Raw genomic sequence first — 23,016 nt, forward strand, 5'->3', positions numbered from 1 at the left:
TCCCCACAAGTGGAAACATCTTCTCTATGTCGATCCTTTCAAACCCCTTCATAATCTTAAAGACCTCTATCAGGTCACCCCTCAGCCTTCTCGTTTCTAGAGAAAAGAGCCCCAGTCTGTTCAATCTTATAACATTTGCTTACAAAACAACAAGAGACTAGAGACTGTACTTCAAAATAACTCATTGCAAAGAGTTTCTGAGAGCTGGGATGCTATTTAAACATGGGGGAGGTAGAAATTGGACCACTGGCATAAAACGGGTGCAAATAGGCCCAATTTCAGGGTCCCACATCCTGCACCCCAAGGACCCCTAAAAAACATCTGACCTGAAATTGGGTCAAGCCATTTTTCAGACGTCTATGGCCGCCGCCTAAAACAGGCCTTCTGTCCCGTAAACAACCGCTGCCAGCTGTCAGCTAAAGGTAAGGTGTTGAGAATTATTTTCAAGAAAACCTTCCTGTGGATCCAGGAGGAGCAGGAGTGCCCCCAACTCCACAGTCATCACCACCGCCCCCACCCCCCGACTTCCCCACCCTGTTGCCAGTTCAAACCCCCATCTCATGACTTACCTTTGGGTCGTTGCCCAACATTTGTGTTCCTCAAATACGCCAGCTGCCTGCTCACAGCTGCCTGCTCACAGCTGCCTGCTCACAGCTGCCTGCTCACAGCTGGCGTGTAAAAGCTAGGACCGATTTCGGACGCGGCCCCAACGAATTTCCACCCCGAGTTCTTTGTTTCTCGTTAGAAGCCTGTCGATCGCTGTGGCTTTGCTCAACTTGGCCAACATCAGCCCTACTTTATGCCTCCCTTGCCGCCAAGAGTTTTATTTGAAAATACTCTGAGGCGTCGTAAAGAATAACAACTTCCTCAGCAAGTATTTCAGCCCATTTACTTCATCGAGACACTCCCGATCCCGGCTCTGTTTCAGTGAAATAAATGAGGTACAGCCACTGCCTTCAGAGACCCTGCGATGCATCTCAGCGATCAAGGCTCTCCAACATAGAACTCTCTAAACCCTTCTCCCCCTTTCCATCTCTCTCCCACCTTTAAAAGCTTCTCAAAACCTGCCTTTTTCAGTCAACTCTCCAAACTTCTCAAATTCCTGCTCAGTGCCCATTTCTCCCTCCCCCATTGCAAAGCACCTTGGGACACTTGGTTCCTATGTAAGTGCTGGTTAAATCCGTGTCACGCCCGGTCCCAGTCCACCCATTGTTACTGGGGGAGGGGGAGAGCTTGGTTCACTGGTTGGTGTCTCAGGACTGGCTGGATTATGTGTTTGAGCCCTCTCCATGATTTGGACACACAGTGTAGGCCGACACTCTGGGGTGGGGAGCCCGGCCATGCTGGGACTTTAAACCCAGGATCCACCCAATGATTCAGGGGTTTTAAAGATCAATGAGCCCCAATTTTAGCTTAAGGTGGGAAGAGATGAGGGTCGAGGGCCGGGCGAGGGCCGGGTGAGGGGCGGGGGGGCGAGGGTCAGTGGGAGGGTTGGGGGCCGGGCGAGGGTCGGGGGCCGGGCGAGGGTCAGGCAAGGAGCGAGGGCCAGGGGCCTGGGGTCGGGCGCGAATTGGAGGTCAGGCGAGGGATGAGGATCGGGGGCCAGGCAAGGGTCGCGGGCCGGGCGAGGGGCGAGGGTCGGCGGCCAGGCGAGGGGCGAGGGTCAGAGGCCGGGCGGGGGCGAGGGTCAGAGGCCGGGCGGGGGCGAGGGTCAGAGGCCGGGCGGGGGCGAGGGTCGGGGGCCGGGTGAGGGGCGAGGGTCGGGGTCGGGCGAGGGGCGAGGGTCGGGGGCCAGGCGAGGGGCAAGGGTCGGGGGCCGGGCGAGGGTCGGGGGCCGGGCGAGGGTCGGGGTCGGGCGAGGGGCGAGGGTCGGGGGCCGGGCGAGGGTCGGGGTCGGGCGAGGGTCAGGGGCCGGGCGAGGGTCGGGGTCGGGCGAGGGTCGGGGGCCGGGCGAGGGTCGGAGGCCGGGCGAGGGTCAGGGGCCGGGCGAGGGACGAGGAGCGAGGGTCGGGCGAGGGGCGAGGGTCAGGCCAGGGCGAGGGTTGGGGTCGGGCAAGGGGGTTGAGGTGAGGGGTTAGCCGTCCTGACCTCGGCTCTGTAAAGCTCCCCCCGGGTCAGCCTCCCGCCCCGAGGCCGGTGGGACGCGGCAGCGAGTGGCGAGCTCACAGTCGGACCTTCGGTCTGCTGCTCTCGGGTCAGTCGTGAGGAGGGGGTTTTGGGAGGGCCTCGTGATCGAGGTATGGGGGGAATCCGGGGCAGGGGAGGCCTAAACTTTCCTGGTGGGGCCTGGAAGAGGAGTCCAGCTCCACCTGGTCTCAAAAGGAAAGTAAACAAACATTAAAAAGACTTACCTGTTTGGGCCTCTTTTGACCTGGGCTCCTCTTCCCGCTCAGTTGATCGTTTCCCCATGTGGGCCTCTGGTTAAAATAGCAGTCAGGCCCTGAAATGGTCGTCAGAGCCCGATTCGCATAATTAACGGACCGGTGTCCTCCCTGTGCCCTCACAAGAGTGGGATAAAATCGAAGCTTGTGGGAAGAGAGTGGAACATGGGATGGCTCAGTTCCCCGGGGGGTTTTAGTTGCCCAGTTTCCGCTGGGCGGGCAGGATTAAAATCGTCCCCCTCAAGTTTGCCAAAAGTATCTTCAGTCACTGCACTTTGAACAGTAATTCATGGCGTGAAGCACTTTGCGAGGTTTCAGTGTGGTAACGTGCCACATAAATGCAAGGATTACTGGTTGAACTCCCTCAGCGAGGGGCTAAAAGCAAAGCAGGCAACACAAGGCTGGACCTTCCCTTTTTACATTAAACAATAGAAATTCAAACAGAATTTTGAGAAACAAGAAACAGTCTGAAACTTATAATTCTATCCAGGAAGCTCAGGATCCCAGGTGGATACAGCAATAGTTTATATAAAGGAACAATTTATACCAGAGCTAAGTTTTGCTTTGAAACAGCCAGGACAGGGTGGAACGGTCGAGAGGCCGAGCTGTTTTCTACACCGGTAACTATCTTATCTGCCTCAATAAGATCACCTCTCAGACTAGTCCTGATAAAAGGTCATCGACCTGAATAGTTAACTGTCTCTCGCTCTACATAGATGCTGCCTGACCTGCCGAGTGTTTTACAGCATCTTCTGCTTTTATTTCACCTCTCAGACGCCACATTTTCAGGCCGAAATCTCTCCAGACTGTCCTTAAAATTCAAATCCTGACACTAAGGATCAGTCTTGTGCATCCTCTCTGCATGGCCTCCAGCAGTCGAATATCTCCCTTATGTCTCGATGACCAGAACTGGACCCAGTACTCACGGTGGGACTGGCCAGAACTGGACCCAGTACTCACGGTGGGACTGACCAGAACTGGACCCAGTACTCACGGTGGGACTGACCAGAACTGGACTCAGTACTCACGGTGGGACTGGCCAGTTGGATCACGACCTCCTCGGATTTGTTTGTGCTGCAGGTGAAGGCTTTTTGGGGACTGTGAATTCTGCTGGTCTAAAGGAGCCGTCAGTGAATCTCGTTTACAATGCGGAGCAAACCAGCAATGAAAATAGAACAGCAGCTTCTCAAAAGGGTTAATTAAACTGGCAGTGCGATACTGACTGGATGGAAATCACTGGTGAATAATGGGGTGTTAAAGCAACCCATTTAGGTCAAAAATTCACAGATTAACATTTCAGGAGGTGAAGACTGGATCCATTAATCTCCTCTTAACTCATTCAAAATGCCAGCCTGTCGGACAGGTCCCAGAATTTGCACCCACTCAGTACATCAGTGGCTACGTTTACCCGACTCCAGAGCATTCAATTCTTGAGATGCTGGCCCCCTACAATAGTCACGCAACCAAATTTAAATGTAACGGGCTTCCCACTACTGAAAGAGTTGGAGACCCACACATTCACATCCTTAATTTGGAGCCAGAACTGCAGTCTCCCCGTGGGCTTCCTAGATGTGTGTCAGTCGTATCTCAGTGGGTGGCACTCTCGCTCCAGGAGGTCATGGGTTCAAGCCCCACTTCAGAAACTTGAGCCCATAATCCAGGCTGACACTCCCAGTGCAGTAATGAGGGAGTGCTGCACTATCGAAGGTGCCGTCTTTCGGATGAGACGTTAAACTGAGGCCCCATCTGCCTTCTCAGGTGGAAGAACAGTAGGGGAGTTCTCCCCGGTGTCCTGGGGCCAATATTTATCCCTCAACCAACATCGCTAAAAATCAGATTATCTGGTCATTATCACATTGCTGTTTGCGGGATCTTGCTGTGCACAAATTGGCTGCCGCGTTTCCTGTATTACAACAGTGACTACCTTTCAAAAAGTACTTCATTGGCTTTAAAGCGCTTTGGGATGTCCAGAGGTTGTGAAAGGTGCTATAGAAATGCAAGATCTTTCTTTACATTCTGTACTTCCCTCCGTGTACGGTGAGGTAGGATGTGAACAAGGAGGACAATTTTACTAATCCAAAAATTGCAAAGCGCTTGATGCTTTAAACTGAGCTGAGCTTCTGGCCACATCTCCGCTCCATCTCCAAGACCGCCTACTTCCACCTCCATAACATCGCCCATCCCCGGCCCCGCCTCAGCCCAACTGTTGCTGAAACCCTCATCCATGCCCTTGTTGCCTCTAGACTCGATTATTCCAATGCTCTCCTGGCCGGCCACCCACCTTCCACCCTCTATAAACTTTAGTTCATCCAAAACTCTGCTGTCCGTAGCCTAACTCGCACCAAGTCCCGTTCACCCGTCAACCCCCCCGCCCCGTGTTCACTGACCTACACCAGCTCCTGGTCAGGGAACACCTTGATTTTAACATTTTTGTCCTTTTGTTCAAATCCCTCCCTGGCCTCACCCCCCCTCCCTATCTCTGTAACCTCCTCCAGCCCTACAACCCTCCGAGATCTCTGCACTCCTCCAAATCTGGCCTCTTGCACCTCCCCGATTTTAATCGCTCCACCATTGGCGGCCGTGCCTTCAGCTGCCTGGGCCCGAAGCTCTGGAATTCCCTCCCTAAACCTCTCCCCCTCTCCGCCTCTCTCTCCTCCTTTAAGACGCTCCTTAAAACCTACCTCTTTGACCAAGCTTTTGGTCACCCGTCCTAATATCCCCTTATGTGGCTCAGTGTCAAATTCTGTCTGATTTACGCTCCTGTGAAGCACCTTGGGACGTTTTACTACGTTAAAGGCGCTATATAAATGCAAGTTGTTGTTGATGTTGTACTGAGGCCTGAACATCAGGAAGTCCCAGATTCAGTCCTGGTCCACGCTCAGTTGGCAGATCCCAAGTGGGGCTTTTACAGTTGGCCTCAGCACTACTGGGCTAGTTCATTGGGAGCTCCTGGCCTTGGCCGCTGCCCAGCTAGCCCTCCTGGAAAGCCCTTGCATGCAAACCGGTCAGGACCCGGCCGTGCTCCGCTGTGAGGTCGCCTCTAGTCAAACAGTCTGCTGCCTCTCAATGCAAAGAATGTACTGCATAGAAACAGGCCATTCGGCCCAACTGGTCCGTGCTGGTGTTTATGCTCCACTCGAGCCTCCTCCCTCCCTACTTCACCTCACCCTCTCAGCATATCCTTCTATTCCTTTCTCCCTCTTGTGTTTTTCTAGCTTCCCCTTAAATGCATCGATGTTATAAGAAACTATGCTCAGGAAACTTGAACGAGGTACCAGTGGCTGCGCAATCGCACCCTTTCAGGAGAGGAAGCAAGAAAACTGGGAAGGGAGGGGGGAAAAGCTCGGAAACGCTCTTAATATTTACAAAAAACAAATCAATAAACAGACCACTTCAACTCAAGTAGGCTCTTGAGTTAAGTGGAAGGTCCCTGGAGTGCAGAACAATTTAACAAGTTGCAACCAATGTGAGACTCTTTCCTTTGCAAGTGTGGGATCCCCGTGTCTAATGTGAGTGATCCATTACCTGCACACAGCTGTTCCCAGCTGCCGAACTACTGTCTCCTGATCAGAAACATAATCAGCCATGAAAAGCCTGTAAGTGTTTCTCCGGAGAAGCCGTTCTATATCCCAGCTCCTTCACGGTGCAGTGTATCACAGTGTGACACGTTGGAATGCCTCAAGGGATCAAACAGCATAAAATTCAGTTAGCGATATGTGTATTACAAATTCCAAGGTAAATAGCGGACACTTATTCACAGATGGTAAAACACAAGGCGAATAAAGCACAGCCCGGCCCACTCCGAAAGCTGAAATTTTCTGCCAACTCTTTCATGTCCATCGGCCTTTGTGAGCTTGTAATATTCCGCGCTGTGCTCTCATGCAGTGTATTTATTTGCTCCTTTTATGTCGTACTTCTTTCAGCAAATAAGGTGTTATTACAACAGCTTATATTTCTATAGTGCCTTTAACGTAGTAAAATGTCCCAAGGCGCTTCGCAAAATTGACACCCATCCAAAGAAGCACACATTAGGCCAGGTGACCAAAAGCTTGGTCAAAGAGGTAGGTTTTAAGGAGTGTCTTAAAGGAGGCAAGGGACGTAGAGGGGCGGAGAGGTTTAGGGAGGGAATTCCAGAGCTTAGGGCCCAGGCAGCTGAAGGCACGGCCGCCAATGGTGGAGCGAAGGAAATGTGCAAGAGGCCAGAATTGTAGGAGCGCAGAGATCTCGGAGGGTTGCAGGGCTGGAGGAGGTTACAGAGATAGGGAGGGGGGAGGCCATGGAGGGATTTGAACACAAGGATGAGAATTTTAAAATGGAGGCGTTGGGGGACTGGGAACCTGGGTTATGTGCTCAAGCCCTGGAGTGAGGTTTCAGCCACAAAGTCAGAGGGAGTGCGCAGACAAACTGACAGACCAAAGTTGCGATTGCGTTTCTAAACATCTCCACTGTCTAATCTCGCTCAGGTTCAGTTATATTTGTGTTGGAATCTGTCCTGCAACCCAAGCTTATTGAATTCCCAGGGCACAGACAATTCGAATAAAAGCTTTCCAGGATAGAAATGCAACAAATAAGGACAGCACCCCAGATAGACTGCAACAAACGGTCTTGTACGAGTAAGTTTACTGGCACGATTCAGTGTGTCTGAGGTAATGAAATAAGGGGTTGGGTGGCTTAGAGGGGGGAATATTTTGCTTGGAAAAGAATGAAACATTTCAATGTTATTCCGGGATTAGGAATTCAGTATGATGGGAGTGGATGGGAAGTGATCTGGTAGATTGGAATTTAATGCTTCGATCGTTCGCTTGCCGGATCAGGTTTGGGTTATGTGTCGGGTGTGTTACAGAATAAACTGCCTGGAGTTCAAAGTGGTTGTGGCAAATCAGGATTGTAGACTAGTTTATAACTCGCAGGCTGTGATCCCTCAGCAATTCTGACAGGACAGCCTGGAGTACGAAGATTCTGCGCCCATTCTACAGGCATAAAAATGGAGCCAAGGCGCTGAGCGTGGCGCGCGATCCGGAAAGGCGCCAGTCGCCATATTGGTAAAGGCGTCAAAAGAGGTGTCCATGGACTGCGCCTGAAACAGGTGTTAGGCCCTTTGTATATGCAAATTAGTGGCTCTAATGCCTGTTCCATGCCTCCCTCACCAAATCGGCTCACTCTGAGGCAGCGGGTACCAGGATTACACGTGGCCTAACGGGGAGTCCTTAAAGGGACCGCTGCAGACCGCCACAAAGTAGGCAAGTTTATAAAAAATACTTAACCCGATATGGAGCCGTGACGTGCAGAAGCTCTCCCCCCAGCCCCATATTAAAGGCAAGGATTGCTGCTGGCCACCACTCGTTCCCCCTCCCAATCGCTACCTGGACACCACCCTCCCGGTCTCCCCCCAACTCCTGTCTCCCCCCCTCTCCTGGTCAATCCCACCCCTCCCCATCTCCCCCCTCTCTCAGTCAATCCCACCCCTCCCCATCTCCCCCTCTCCCGGTCAATCCCACCCCTCCCCATCTCCACCCTCTCCTGGTCAATTCCCCCCCTCTCTCCCTGTCTCCCCCTCCCCCCTCCCTGTCTCCCCCCTCCCTCCTCCCGGTCTCCCTCACCGCCTATTTCTCATCTATGTTTCCCATGGTGACATCATCCAAAAACACGTCAGATTCTACATGAACACTGACGACACCCAGCTCCACCTCACCACCACCTCTCTCAACCCCTCCACTGTCTGACAGCTTGTCCGAAATCCAGTGGAAGAGCAGAAAATTCCTCCAATTAAACATTCGGAAGACTAAAGCCATTGTCTTCGGTCTCCGCTACAAACTCAGATCCCCAACCACTGATTCCATCTCTCTCCCTGGCCATTGGGCGAGGCTGAACCAGACCGTACGCAACCTTTGCGTCCTATGTGACCCTGAGATGAGCTTCTGACCCCATATCCGCTCAATCACCAAGACCGCCTATTTCCACCTCCGTAATATCACCCGTCTCTGTCCCTGCCTCAGCTCATTTGCTGCTGAAACCCTCATCCATGCATTTATTTTCTCCAGATTCAACTATTCCAATGCTCTCCTGACCGGCCTCCCATCTTCCACCCTCCATAAACTTGAGCTCATCCAAAACTCTGCTGCCCGTATCCTAACTCGCACCAAGTCCAGTTCACCCATCACCCCCTGTGCTCACTGACCTACATTGGCTCCCGGTCTGGCAGCGCCTCGATTTTAAAATTCTTATCCTCATTTTCAAATCCCTCCATGACCTCGCCCCTCCCTATCTCTGTAACCTCCTCCAGCCCTACAACCCTCTGAGGTCTCTGCCCTCCTCCAATCCCCGATTTCCTTTGCCCCTCCATTGGCATCCCTTCCTTCAGCTGCCTATGCCTTAGCTCTGGAATTCTCTCCCTAAACCTGTCTCCCTCTCTCTCCTCCTTTACGATGCTCCTTAAAACCTACCTCTTTGACCAAGCTTTAGGTCACCTGTCCTAATATCTCCTTATGTGGCTCGGTGCCAAATACTTGTTTGATAATCGCTCCTGTGAAGCACCTTGGGACGTCTTGCTACGTTAAAGGTGATATATAAATGTGAGGAGTTGTTGTTGTTGTTGAAGCCCCACTCTAGAGACTTGAGCCCATAATCCAGGCAGTACTGAGGGGGTGCTGCACTGTTGGAGGTGCCGCCTTTTGAATGAGACGTTTAAACTGAAGCCCCGACTGCCCTCTCAGGTGGATGTAAAAGATTCCAAGGCACTATTGGAAGAAGAGCAGGGGAGTTCTCCCGTGTCCTGGCCAATATTTATCCCTCAACCAACATCACTAAAACAGATTTTCTGGTCATTATCACATTGCCATTGGTGGGACCTCACTGTGTGCAAATTGGCTGCCATGTTTCCTACATTACAACAATGACTACACTTCAAAATGTACTTCCTTGGTTGTAAGGAGCTTTGGGATGTCCTGAGGTTGTGAAAGGTGTGTTAGAAATGCAAGTTCTTTCCTTTTTCTGACACCTGCTTAGTACACACACCGCTCAGAATTCCGCTGAGTAAGTTTGAACGGCACCAAGGCCCCTTTATGAATCCCACAGTAAAGTGTTAACTGGAAGGTGAGGTCACATTCTGCAGATTCCGATTGGAACTGTGGAATTCTGGTATTCCCAGCTCCTGTCAATTACCTTCAAACAAAGGCACATTCAGAGAGATTTTTTTTTATGAAAGGGTGGGGAGTGGGGGAAGTTTATTTGAACTACCAACTGTGTCAGAACCTCTGTACTGAACGAAGATGCAAACACATCGCAGTCCCAGCTGGGATTCAGCTCCTGGGCACTCGGGTGAGAGGTGTCAGTGGGATGCAGAGACCTGTGAGACCAATGCCCTGCAGCGAGGCGGGGAGGAAATCTAAATGAACACTGGGGTCTAGGGATAATTGTGCTCAGGTTTTAGCAACTCTGCAGTTATTCTGGAAAGGAGGGAGTTAGAGAGGGAAAGAGAATTGCACTGAATGACCGATAGTCTTTTTAAAAAGAAAGCATTCTATGATTTACAAAGAGTTTCACAGTGAGTGCTGGATCGCAGATAGCAGGACTAATGCCATGTGACCATCCCTCCTTCACCCAGTCCAACAGAGTCTAAAGAGAATTACACACAGCCAAGACTGCCATGTAACAGGGCTGGAGAGAAAATGATGGGATGCCCCTCAGAGATTCAGAGGCAACATCACTGCAACTATCAGCTCCACGAGTGGTACCAACGCTGATTGGTGCCCATGGGATGAATGGGCCAGTCATCAAATAGTCACTTGTAAAGATCGAGCCTATAGTTCACCGTATTGTCTCAGGCCAGTTCTGAGCGATCGCTGTATATAGAATCATAGAATGATACAGCACAGGAGGAGGCCGTTCAGCCCAGCGTGCCTGTGCCGGCTCTTTGAAAGAGCTGTCCAATTAATCCCACTCCTCTGCTCTTTCCCCATAGCCCTGCAAATTTTTCCCCTTCAAGTATTTATCCAATTCCCTTTTGAAAGTTACTATTGAATCTGCTTCCACCGCCCTTTCAGGCAGCGCATTCCAGATCATCACAACTCACTGCGTAAAAAAATTTCTCCTCATCTCTCCCCTGGTTCTTTTGCCGATCACCTTAAATCTGTGTCCTCTGGTTACTGACACTTCTGCCACTAGAAACAGTTTCTCCTTATTTACTCTATCAAAACCCCTCAATTTTGAACACCTCTATTATATCTCCCCTTAACCTTCTCTGCTTTAAGAAGAACAACCCCAGCTTCTCCGGTCTCTCCACATAACTCAAGTCCCTTATCCCTGGTACCATTCTAGTAAATCTCTTCTGTACCCTCTCTAAGGCCTTCATATCCTTGCTGCCTTAGAAATATCTGCACTGTGGTAGAGAGGGGAGAACAGATCTTGTAACTGGCTCCCTGCACTTAGCCCATTGAATTTGTTTACATGGACAGCCTTTGTCTAACCCAACTGTGCTTTTTTTTTTCCTGGTCAGTCTATGTCTGACGCACATGGGAGGGAATTCCTGAACCAAGTTCCATCCATACAGTTTCTGTTTGCCTGACATGGAGAGCACACACTGACTGCCTGTGAGGGCAGCTCTCCACTTACCCAAGCCCAGAGAATCTAGGTACAGGTTGGCAAAGCCAAGGCTTAGGGACCCTCAAGTGTGTGCAGTGGTATCACTTAAGTTCAACGAATTGAAACGGTGCAGCTTAGCAGTTTAGAGTACGGTACAGATCGCTTCCCACTGCTTGGCCAGCTCGGACGCCCTGTCTATCGATGCTCTGATCTGCAGCATTTTCTGAAGCCATGAGGGAACAGATCCACCCAGCCAATACCATCAATGGGCCAGACCATCCAGTCAATCATTGGCAGTGCCCTGGATTACTGTGGCCCTGTCTCACTCAGGTCACCGATTACCGAGTCTGCCACCAAGGGTTAACTTGGTTCCAAATTCCATTGCAAGCGTGTCACCTGGACATCGCCTTAAGCCCAAAGGGCCCTGGTTAGCCTCCCCCCACACTCCAATCCCAGGGTTAATAGTCACCATTTGCTCATTATACTGCGGATTGCTCTTTCAAAGAGTCGGCGCATGTACGATGGGCCGAATGGCCTCCTTCTGTGGTGTATGATTCTATGATTAGCAAGGGTTTGAGCCCTTACAATGTGGACAGCAGATACCAGGAGCTCCTCACGAGCAGCAAGGTGAGCAGCACAACACAGCATGAGCAATGCCCAGTGCTCCTGAGCACAGTACAGTAAACAAACCCCATGGAACTCTGCAGAATTTAGAAGATAAGAAAACATTGAGGATGATTTTAACTTTTGTGCGACAGTGATTGACTTCAGTGGAAATAAAAATGGGGAGAGATGTAAAACGGGCTGCCAATTGGCTCTCAACCGTTTTACACTCTCACCCGTTTTACACTATCGCACAAAGTCAAAATTACCCCATGGAGTGAGAAATGCTGATTAATAATAGCCCATGTAGACTTGGCCCTATCAAAGTTCTGTATGAATGCTCTCTTATCTCCATGGTTATCAATCATAAAAGAATATTCATCCATCTTCACAAGAGGAAAAATAGAGGAAGCTTTATCCTTTAGCTGGTCTGCGTTATAACGGCCCTGGGAGTGATTGATGGGACAGTGTAGAGGGAGCTTTACTCTGTGTCTAACCCGTGCTGTACCTGCCCTGGGAGTGATTGATGGGACAGTGTAGAGGGAGCTTTACTCTGTGTCTAACCCGTGCTGTACCTGCCCTGGGAGTGATTGATGGGACAGTGTAGAGGGAGCTTTACTCTGTGTCTAACCCGTGCTGTACCTGCCCTGGGAGTGATTGATGGGACAGTGTAGAGGGAGCTTTACTCTGTGTCTAACCCCTGCTGTACCTGCCCTGGGAGTGTTTGATGGGACAGTGTAGAGGGAGCTTTACTCTGTATCTAACCTGTGCTGTACCTGCCCTGGGAGTGTTTGATGGGACAGTGTAGAGGGAGCTTTACTCTGTATCTAACCCTGTGTCTGCCCTGGGAGCATTTGATGAGACAGTGTAGAGGGAGCTTTACTCTGCACCTGCTCTGTGTTCTATCTGATCTGGATGAAAATAAAATGGAGAAGTGTTCCATTTTGCAAAATTAGTTTATTGACCTTGATGAGCACAAAACATCACCAAAATGATTATACAAGCAGAGAGGATATGAAGTAATATCCTACATATAACTATTGCGTATCCCCGATTTCCTTCTCTCCACCATTGGCGGCCGTGCCTTCAGCTGCCTGGGCCCTAAGCTCTGGAATTCCCTCCCTAAACCTCTCCCCCTCTCTCTCCTCCTTTAAGACGGTCCTTAAAACCTACCTCTTTGACCAAGCTATTGGTCACCTGTCCTTATGTGGCTTGGCGTTAAATTTTGTTTGATAAATTGCTCCTGTGAAGCGCCTTGGGACGTTTTACTATATTAAAGGTGCTATATAAATGCAGGCTGTTGTTCTAAATATCACTTTAGGTAAGAACAGTACAATTGTCTGGTATGCAATCTAAGTGCCACAAAATCAGCATGACTTACTACTCTAGTCTAACTGTGGGCAAGGAATTCACGTTGTAAGAAGTTTTATCATTTGACCATTACCGCTGGATAAGACAGTCTATAATTACATCACCGCATGGTGACATAAAGAAAGAGGAGAAATCCAAAATGGATGCCAATCCTTGTATAGAATCTTGGTGAGACCACACTTGGAGTATTGTGTACAATTCTGCTCTCCATATTATAAAAAAGATATAGAGGCATCGGAGAGGGTGCAAGAAAAAGATTCACAAGGATGATACCAGAACTGAGAGGATATCTTTATTAGGAAAGGCTGAACAGGCTGGGGCTCATTTCTCTAGAAAAGAGAAGGCTGAGGGGTGACCTGATAGAGGTCTTTAAGATAATGAAAGGGTTTGATAGGGTAGATGTAGAGAAAATGTTTCCACTTGTGGGGGAGACTAAAACTAGGAACCATAAATATAAAATAGTCTCTACTAAATCCAATAGGGAATTCAGGAGAAACTTCTTTACCCAGAGAGTGGTGAGAATGTGGAACTCACTCCCACAAGGAGTAGTTGAGGTGAATAGTGTAGATACATTTAAGGGGAAGCTCGATAAACACACGAGGGAGAAGGGAATAGAAGGATATGCTGATAGGGTGAGATGAAATCGGGAGGGAGGAGGCTCGCGTGGAGCATAAATACCAGCACAGACCAGTTGGGCCGAATGGCCCGTTTCTCTGCGGTAGTTTTGATGTAACTCGATGTAACCTTCACAGTATAAAGCAGCCAGCTTGTATTTGAACAGGAGGAGTAGTTTAATGGTGATTGTTCATTCACTTCAAGTGACAATTTGGACACTCATCACTGATCCATTCAGAATACAACTCCTCCTGACCGGGAAATAAAAAAGCCAACAAGAGCAAAACAGTGGGTAAATGCTTAGCCAATATCTTGCCCTTCGGTCAGGGTAACCTATCATGCAGGTGGACTCAAGTCTCAGAGGTGCTGCTGGTTAACTGGAAAAATGATAATGGGTCTTTGAGTTCTGTTAGTCAAACAGTCCATCGTGGGCAATCGTTCACTGATCTTCATTCTGGTTCTGTGTCCCAGAGGCCTACTCCTCAGGCTTTAATACTACTACTACAACAACAACAATAGCAGCTTGCATTTATTTAGCACCTTTTAACACAGAAAACTCTCCCCAGGTACATCACCTGTCATCCTGGCTGTCACTCACTTCAATTTTCCTGCAAGGCACAGTGATGGCAAAAATCTGATGCCTGTGAATTTTATTTCTTTTAAATCTGAACTCAAGATTTCACATAAGGTAGGAAAAACTGTATGGGGGCAAATCTCCCCATTCTCGCCTACCACAAGCTTGGTGGTACCTCTGCCAGCTGCCCCCTGCCCCCAGATAGTCACAGGTTCCAAAGTATCGGTGACTACGTTGGTAATCTTCTACCAGATCACGAATGGGTTCCACACCATTAAGATTTCCAAGAATCCAAGATGGTGATCCACATCTCTACAGGAATGCAAGAGTTTCTGCAGCTATGACTCAATGCTTCGTAACAAGTCTACAACAAATACAATTGGCAAAGGTTTACACACCTCCCTGTGAACCTCTTTCCCATCTACTGTACACACCTGGAAGGCTCTATGAACTCAAAGTGTCAGCCGTGATTCACTCTCGCCTGTGAGTCAGAAGGTCGTGGGTCGACAGACATGAGCCCATAGCTCAGGCTGACACTCCAAGTGCCAGTACTGAGGGAGCGCTGCACTGTCCGAGGTGCTGTTTCTCAGATGCGACGAGAAACCCCGTCTGCCCTCTCAGGTGGATATAAAAGATCCTATGGCACTATTTCGAATAAGAGGAGGGGAGTTCTCCCCGGTGTTTTGGGCCAATATTTATCCCTCAACCTTGTTCAAAAAAGGGTCTAAGGATAAACCCAGCAACTATAGGTCAGTCAGTTTAACCTCAGTGGTGGGAAACTTTTAGAAACGATAATCCGGGACAGAATTAACAGTCACTTGGACGAGTGTGGATTGATTAGGGAAAGGCAGCACGGATTTGTTAAAGGCAAATCATGTTTAACTAACCTGATAGAGTTTTTTGATGAGGTAACAGAGAGGGTCGATGAGGGCAATGCAGTCGATGTGGTGCATATGGACTTTCAAAAGGTGTTTGATAAAGTGCCACACGGTAGGCTTATTATCAATATTGCAGCCCATGGAATAAAGGGGGCAGTAGTAGCATGAATACAGAATTGGCTAAGGGACGGAAACAGAGAGTAGTGGTGAACGGTTGTTTTTCAGACTGGAGGGAGACGTACAGTGGTGTTCCCCAGGGGTCAGTGCTGGGACCACTGCTTTTCTTGATATATATTAATGACTTGGACTTGGGTGTACAGGGCACAATTTCAAAATTTGCAGATGACACAAAGCTTGGAAGGGTAGTGAACAGTGAGGAGGATAGTGATAGACTTCAAGAGGATATAGACAGGCTGACACGTGGCAGATGAAATTTAACGCAGAAAAATGCAAAGTGATACATTTCGGTAGGAAGAACGAGGAGAGGCAATATAAACTAGAGGACACAACTCTAAAAGGGGTACAGGAACAGAGAGATCTGGGGGTATATGTGTACAAATCGTTGAAGGTGGCAGGGTAGGTTGAAAAAGCGGTTAAAAAAGCATACGGGATCTTGGGCTTTATAAATAGTGGCATTGAGTACAAAAGCAAGGAAGTCATGATGAACCTTTATAAAACCTTTATGGTTTGGCCACAACTGGAGTATTGTGTCCAGTTCTGGGCACCGCACTTTAGGAAGAATGTGAAGGCCTTAGAGAGGGTGCAGAAGAGATTTACTAGAATGATTCCAGGGATGAGGGACTTCAGTTACGTGGATAGACTGGAGAAGTTTGGGTTGTTCTCCTTGGAACAGAGAAGGTTGCGAGGAGATTTGATCGAGGTGTTCAAAATCATGAAGGGTCTAGACAGAGTAGATAGAGAGAAACTCTTCCCATTGGCAGAAGGGTCAAGAACCAGAGGACATAGATTTAAGGTAATTGGCGAAAGAACCAAAGGTGACATGAGGAAAAACTTTTTTACACAGCGAGTGGTTGGGATCTGGAATGCACTGCCCGAGGGGGTGGTGGAGGCAGATTTAATCATGGCCTTCAAAAGGAAACTGGATAAGTACTTGAAAGGAAAAAATTTGCAGGGCTAAGAGGATAGGGCGGGGGAGTGGGACTAGCCGGATTGCTCTTGCATCGAGTCGGCGTGGACTCGATGGGCCAAATGGCCTCCTTCCGTGCTGTAACCTTTCTATGATTCTATGAACCAACACCTAAAAACAGTTGATCTGGTTATTATCTCATTGTTGTTTGTGGGATCTTGCTGTGAGAAAATTGTCTGCCACATTTCCTACATTACAACAGTGACTACACTTCAAAAAGTACTTCATTGGCTGTGAATGTTACAGGGCTCGACAGGGTAGATGCAGGGAGGGTGTTTCCCCTGGCTGGGGAATCTAGAACCAGGGGTCACTGTCTCAGAATAAAGGGTTAGCCATTTAGGACTGAGATGAGGAGAAATTTCTTCACTCAGAGGGTGGTGAATCTTTGGAATTCTCTACCTCAGGGGGCTGTGGAGGCTCAGTCATTGAGTACATTCAAAACAGAGATCGATAGATTTCTAGATATTAAAGGCATCAAGAGATAGGGGGATAATGCAGGAAAATGGTGTTGAGGTAGAAGATCAGCCATGATCTTGTTGAATGGTGGAGCAGGCTCGAGGGGCCGGATGGCCTACTCCTGCTCCGACTTCTTATGTTCTTATGTGAAACAGTTTAGGATGTCCTGAGGTCATGAAAGGTGCTATATAGATACAAGTCTTTCTTTCTAGTACAAATTCTCTGAGGCTTTGCTGCTCTCCATAACCAACTGGGCCAACTTTATGAGATAACAGTGTCTGCTTATAGCTGCTTGCAACTGGGACCTCTTCTATCACATAAAATACTCACAACATCGCAGGGGACACTCCTTAGCAGTGGGGAGGAGTCTTCACTTTAAGCTGCTGGACTTCAGTTACTTGCTGACCTCTAAGCTGAAGGGGCTTTGAAGGATGCTCCTTCGGTGCTCTATTACGTAGGTGCCTCTGTCCTGCTACCTTATCCTGCAAAACAGGAACAGCGAGTGGACAGAGACCGAGGAAAGAGCCACTCCAAACTGAACTTGGCTGGTTGGGACACGTTTGACCAGATCTGAGTTCTCGACTCAAAGATTTGATCCTGGCTTCAGTTCAAGGTAAATAGGAGGAAATGTAGGAGTCATGGGTTTGTGTTCGTGTGAAATCTAAGCTTTAGCAAGTTTCACTGATCTTAATCTTGGATTTCATCCAATCACAGCCAGTTCTGAGGGGAACCAAGATTCTGACAGAAGGAAAGGCAAGGGATGATTGAAAGGAATTATCAATGTATGTCATACATACGATCATATAATGTACACATTTATATACAATATAGGCTCAGTGTTGCCTATAGTACAGGCGACGTATGATCGACACTGAGGGATGAGACTGAAGAAAGGCAAGTTTTGAAGGAAGTGGTCAGTGAGTTCTGATAAATTAGAAGGCACATGTTGCTTCTAGAATTCTCTATCAGGTTTCGTGTCAGCGTATTCTGGGTTCATTTGGACTGGTGTATGTCTGAAGAAGATCGTAGCAGTGGGTTAGAATACTGGCCCTAAACTACGGGGACCTGAGCTTGAACCCTGCCCAGACTGACCCGGGTGAAAGTCTCTGCTGACTGCTGGCTGAGAGAGTCTTGTCAACAATCATTTTGGGCTGTTTCTGGTAGGTATGGACCCTTAGCAACACCACCTCACACAAGAGCACTGCAGGTCCGTCAATCACAACGGAGGGGAAGCTACAAACAATTCTTCCTTTTCTTATCCCAACAGTTTGGCTGAAAGAGGAAAAGTGGCAGCGAAATGGAGGAGGGGGAAGCATTTCTGACATGTCTGTGAAGTGGTTTCATTATTTTCAATTCCTGCAATGCCCTATTATTCTTTGCTGTGCCAAGATGTCCCATCACTGTGTGGGGGTCTCCGAAGTAGAGTTGTTGCACTGGACTATCAGCACACACTTTCTAACAACTCTCTCGCTGTGGTCTTGCTAAAGGCCTGAGGCTGGTCAGTCGTCTACCACATTCCCTCAGTTGCAAGATGTGTCCGGCCTTGGGAGATCAGGGCTTCTCTTTATCCAGCACACAGGTTAATGAGAAAGAATATCTAGAACCAACCTGAACCTGCTGCTGTTGCAGATGCAACAAGTCCACGGGACTCATTTCTCCGTTTCCATCCCCATTCGAACCACTCTCTCGCCCTCCACCATCTGACTGACTGCTTAAACTGCTAACTCCATTTTGATTGGCTGAAGTGCTTCGTATTGCCTCTGATGCAGACTCCACCATCATGGCTTAAAACCTAAAGAGGAACAAAAGAAAAAGAGAAATGATTATTGGTCTCCCTATAATCGATAAGGATTATATCACAGCTTAGCTCATGCACCATAGGCCTGTGTGTAAGCTGAAAACATCCAGATGTAGCACTAAAGATAGGAATATAGGAACAGGAGGAGGCCATTCAGCCCCTTGAGTCTGGTTCACCGTTCAATTAGATCAAGGCTGATCTGTATCTTAACTCCATCTACCCGCCTTGGTTCCAATACCCCTGCCCAACAAAAATCTATCAATCTCAGTTTTGACATTTTCAATTGACCCCCAGCCTCACCAGCTTTTTGGAGAGTTCCAGGTTTCCACTATCCTTTGTGTGAAGAAGTGCTTTGTGACATCACCCCTGAACGGCCTGGCTCTAATTTTAAGGTTACGCCCCCTTGTTCTGGACTCCCCCCACCAGAGGAAATAGTTTCTCTCTATCTACACTATCAAATCCTTTAATCACTTTAAACACCTCGATTAGATCACCCCTTAATCTTCTATATTCGAGGGAATACAAGCCTAGTCGATGCAACCTGCCCTCATAATTTAACCCTTTCAGCCCCGTGGTAATTCTGGTGAATCTACGCTGCACCCCCTCCAAGGCCTATATCTCCATCCTGAGGTGCGGTGCCCAGAACAGATACAGACCAGAGGCCCCAGGTTTGATTCCCAGCCTGTCCGGCGTTAACTGATCACAGCTGGGGCAGCTATTGGAGGTGCTATGATTGGCCTAAACATCAGTGGCCAAGGTGTGATTCTGGGACCCGACCACGACCCCGTGACCCCCCCACCCCCGCTGGAAAGTGGTTGTGTGTGGACGTTAATCAAAGCCGAGCTCAGGCGGAGATGTGACGTCCTCCCTCGGTTTGAACAGCCTGCCCACATTGACTGTCTTGACTTACACATGAAGATTGGCCACTTGCATTAGGTGGGAGAGAGCTGGGGAGGGGAGTCCGTCCATGGGACTGTGGTTTAGTGGAACCAGCATGGCTCAATAGCTCCAGGAGGAGAAGTGGGGAGAAATTAGCAAAAAATGAGATGAGAGATTAATGAAAGCAGTTTCTGTTCCACTTTTACTATCAGAGGGTACCCCATTGTATTAAAATAAATCTCCCAGTTGTTAGTAACTTTTTAAAGTTTTTATGAAGCTTTCCTGAACCATCTGGAGTTCCAACTAAGTTTATGGACAACCGATAATGACGCTCTTTAGTGTAACCCATAATAACAACAGACGAGGGAAGGGTGGAACGGGAAGTTTTCCAACTGCTCGCCTGTGATTTTCTGATACACACCCCAGTGAGTGAGGAACAACTTCAACTCTCAGCTGCTGATTAGGGGTTGCCAACCCTCCAGGATTGCCCTGGAGTCTCCAGGAATTAAAGATTAATCTCCAGGGTACTGCTGCGAACAACAACCAGGAGAAAAATCACAGGGGCATTAAAAAAATTGTGTTTTTAAAAAATTTTCTTCGAATGCTTTTCTTTATTAATTATAAAAATATTGGACATGGAGAAATCATCCAGTCCGGTAATGAAGAGTCTATTCACTTTCTGATTGGCCGTGGGAAGGCGGGGCACAGTGAGGATGGACGTGTCGGATGACCAATGGCAGGAGTTTGGGGGTGAGAAGGTTGGAGGCAGGAGGGTCATGTGATGAAACCTCCAGGAATATGTCCAACCAGAGTTGGCAACCCTACTGCTAACAAAGTCTGGACATGTTGAAAGACTCTAACAGATCAGTCTGACCATGATCTCAGGTAGGAGTCATGGATCATCCCTCATCTACTGTTGGTTTTTCCTTCCTTCTGGTTTCCTCCCCTCCTTTAAAGATGGTGCAGAAAACAGTGGCTGGACTTGCCCCTCTCTAACGCAGGAGCTCAGAAACCAATTGCAGTTCTCCAACTGGTAACTTGCACTGACCAGGGATTGAACCCAGGACCTGCCGGTCTCTATAGCTCACCGTTGGGTCATTGGGAGTAGCTTGTTGGTTTTCCTTTAAGCGCAGTATAGAGGGAAATTTACTCTGCAGTCAATGAATTTATATTAGGTTAAATAAATGGGAGGTTTTACTTTGAATTCATCTAATGCAAAAAAAATTCTGTTTCTAAGACCGTGTGCAATGTTAAACATAGTACTATGAAACGCAGAACCCATTCAGAATCCTGTGTTCAATGTTCAGATATCCTGTACAAACCATTCCCTTCTAGTCTGGTTCCCCATTTCTCCCTTGCGTCGGTGTCGTTGGGAGGGAAGGTTAATTATCTCGAGGTGATCTGGTAATTTATGGCTGTACAATCTGCGCTTTGTGGCGTGCAAGAAAGGTTTCCTACTATCAGTTTCAACATGTTGCCAGCCATAAATCCAAGGGACTCCTCAACTTTTGAACTTTTCAACCTTTGTAAACTGACAGGGTAATTACAGATGTAAATGTGCCCTTTAAGTGAGAAGGGGCTTGAGGTAACTTCTAACACTCCGATTATATTGCATCAGTGCCGTTGTTTCACCAGGCTCGTGTCAAGTGTTTGGTGTAATGCTGCCAATTTCACCAAACCCAGCAGTTTGCCATTAGTACAGGCTGCACCTGGCTGGTCTTTCACCATTTGTGTTGTGTCTCAGTTTAAGCATATCTGCTGCTGGTGGATTAGGTCTGCTGCTGGTGTGGAGGACAAACACCAGCATGGACTGGTTGGGCCAAATGGCCTGTTTCTGTCTTGTAACTTCTATGGTACACAATCCTTTAACATTTTAAACAACTCATGAGACCTCTTGTACTATCCTTAGATTCCTACTGATATATAATAGAACTATCTTACCAGGTCTCCTTCATCATTCAGGGGAGTTCTCCCCAGTATCCTGGGCCAAAGTTTATCCATCAACCAACATCAGTAAAACAGATTATCTGGTCATTTATCTCAATACTGTATGTGGCACCTTGCTTCACACAAATTGGCTGCAGCGTTTCCTACATTACAGCAGTGTCTACACTTCATTGACTGTAAAGAGCTTTAGGGTGTCCTGGGGTCGTGAAAGGAGCTACAGAAATGTGAGTTCTATCGTCTGGTTGTCTGTCTGTCTGTCTGTCCATCTGTCCAATCGGTTACACAGGAACTGGAAGTTGGAACCCCTCAAACCCAAATTGCTTATCCTGGGCACAGTCAAAGTCACACCTTCCTGCTAACTTTTGCATTAATGATGCTGTGGTGCAATCTTTCAAATGAAATGAAGGATTATTCTTCCCTTTCATAACTAAAATGTCAGGATTTGTCAATCTGTGCGTCTGTATTCCCATTCCAATGTTAAAATGAAGACTGGCTTTGCCGAGGAACTGTGAATAGCCAGGATAGACGAACAAACTCGCCAATCCCGCAGTGAGCTCGTGTCTGACTGACTGATAGTGTCATGTCGTTGTCAGGTACTGTACTGGGAGTTGGGAGCGAGAGAGTAGAGGAAGGAGTTCAGCTTTCCCTAACTCAAGGTTGATGCAAGCAAGCAACATGACCATAGCTGCCCAATCATGCGATGGCTCCAAAGCCACAGTAGTTGATGACCTTTAACCTGGGGTATTCAAGCTCCCAGGGTATAACTCCGAGGAGAGCAGTGGGTTCTCTTGGGCTAACATTCCCCGCTGTACAATATCAACAAAATATGTACCAAATGGCCATTCATCTCATTTGCCACTTGTGGGATCTTGCTGTGTGCAATTTGGCTGCCGAGATGTGGCTGCATGTTAAAAGTAATTCATTGGCATTTTAGGATGTCCTGACGATGAAAGGTGATGTGTAGATTCAAGTTTTTTCTAATCTACCAAAAAAAAAGCTCAGAAGATTTCTCAATAGCTCACTCAGTAAATGCAGTGTACAGTGTGGGACTGATCCCCACTCCAGTGCAGTGCTGAGGGAGAGCTGCACCGTCGGAGGGTCAGTACTGAGGGAGTGCTGCACTGTCGGAGGGGCAGTACTGAGGGAGCGCCGCACTGTCGGAGGGTCAGTACTGAGGGAGTGCTGCACTGTCGGAGGGGCAGTACTGAGGGAGTGCTGCACTGTCGGAGGGGCAGTACTGAGGGAGTGCTGCACTGTCGGAGGGGCAGTACTGAGGGAGTGCTGCACTGTTGGAGGGGCAGTACTGAGGGAGTGCTGCACTGTCGGAGGGGCAGTACTGAGGGAGAGCTGCACTGTCAGAGGGGCAGTACTGAGGGAGTGCAGCACTGTCGGAGGGGCAGTACTGAGGGAGTGCTGCACTGTCGGAGGGTCAGTACTGAGGGAGTGCTGCACTGTCGGAGGGGCAGTACTGAGGGAGTGCTGCACTGTCGGAGGGGCAGTACTGAGGGAGAGCTGCACTGTCGGAGGGGCAGTACTGAGGGAGCGCTGCACTGTCGGAGGGTCAGTACTGAGGGAGCGCTGCACTGTCGGAGGGTCAGTACTGAGGGAGAGCTGCACTGTCGGAGGGTCAGTACTGAGGGAGTGCTGCACTGTCGGAGATGTCGTCTTTTAGATGAAACATTAAACTGAGGATCCCCCTGCCCTCTTAGGTGAATGTAAAAATCCCACGGCCACTATTTCGAAGAAGAGCAGGGGAGTTCTCCCTAGAACCAGCCCAATATTTATCC

General features: G+C 48.6%; 1 protein-coding gene across 2 annotated transcripts in view; it reads right to left on the reverse strand.

Moving 5' to 3' along the window:
* foxp4 (forkhead box P4) overlaps window positions 1-23,016 on the reverse strand; it is a 370,715-nt gene that overhangs the window by 271,633 nt on the left and 76,066 nt on the right. For both annotated transcript variants that reach the window (XM_068007751.1, XM_068007750.1), the window contains exon 2: window positions 18,214-18,397. In XM_068007751.1, coding sequence (XP_067863852.1) covers window positions 18,214-18,387 — 174 coding nt within the window. In that variant the 5' untranslated portion in view covers window positions 18,388-18,397. The remainder of the gene's footprint in view (window positions 1-18,213; window positions 18,398-23,016) is intronic.

This window comes from Heptranchias perlo, chromosome 27 (genome assembly GCF_035084215.1).
Source record: "Heptranchias perlo isolate sHepPer1 chromosome 27, sHepPer1.hap1, whole genome shotgun sequence".
Classification (NCBI taxonomy): Eukaryota; Metazoa; Chordata; class Chondrichthyes; order Hexanchiformes; family Hexanchidae; genus Heptranchias; species Heptranchias perlo.